General features: G+C 30.9%; 1 protein-coding gene across 1 annotated transcript in view; it reads left to right on the top strand.

Annotated features, from left to right (window-relative positions):
* LOC107620540 overlaps window positions 290–521 on the top strand; it is a 1,600-nt gene continuing 1,368 nt past the window's right edge. Inside the window, exon 1 of the mRNA XM_016322686.1 lies at window positions 290–326. Coding sequence (XP_016178172.1) covers window positions 290–326 — 37 coding nt within the window. The remainder of the gene's footprint in view (window positions 327–521) is intronic.

Here is a 521-nt window from a genome sequence, read left to right as displayed (position 1 = left end):
TGTTTCCGATCTACCAACAAACACGGGAACAAGTGTCAGTTATCGAGTTATATGTTGAGTTTGAAGAATTAGTTGAGGTTAATTTACCCGAATCTAACATTAACTGGACGGTTTATAACACTGAAAGTGAAGAGGAATTTGAGGGAACTTATCATATTGTTGGTCCAGCTGAAGATGTCGATGAAGATGATATCATAGTTGAGCCTGCGTTGCAGATGTGACAAATGCACTAACGAGCCAACATCTATCTAGAGAGCCTTCTTTTATGCATGCTTTGGATCTAGACGCTATGAATGCACCAGAATTTCCTGAATTTTTCAATGCAGGTAAGTAGTCTTCTATTTTTATTGTGATTAGTATTATAATAATAATTATTATTAGCTTAGCCTTTATTATAATACGCATTACTATTATTGTTATTATTTGTTATTACGATTATTTGTTGTTGTTATTATTATTATTAATTTATCACTATTGTTATTATTATTAGTAATAGTAAAAATTATTTTTTGTTATGGCTG

Source organism: Arachis ipaensis, chromosome B10 (assembly GCF_000816755.2).
Source record: "Arachis ipaensis cultivar K30076 chromosome B10, Araip1.1, whole genome shotgun sequence".
Taxonomy (NCBI): domain Eukaryota; kingdom Viridiplantae; phylum Streptophyta; class Magnoliopsida; order Fabales; family Fabaceae; genus Arachis; species Arachis ipaensis.
Note: the sequence above shows the minus strand (reverse complement) of the source record. Positions and strands in the feature narration are given on the sequence as shown.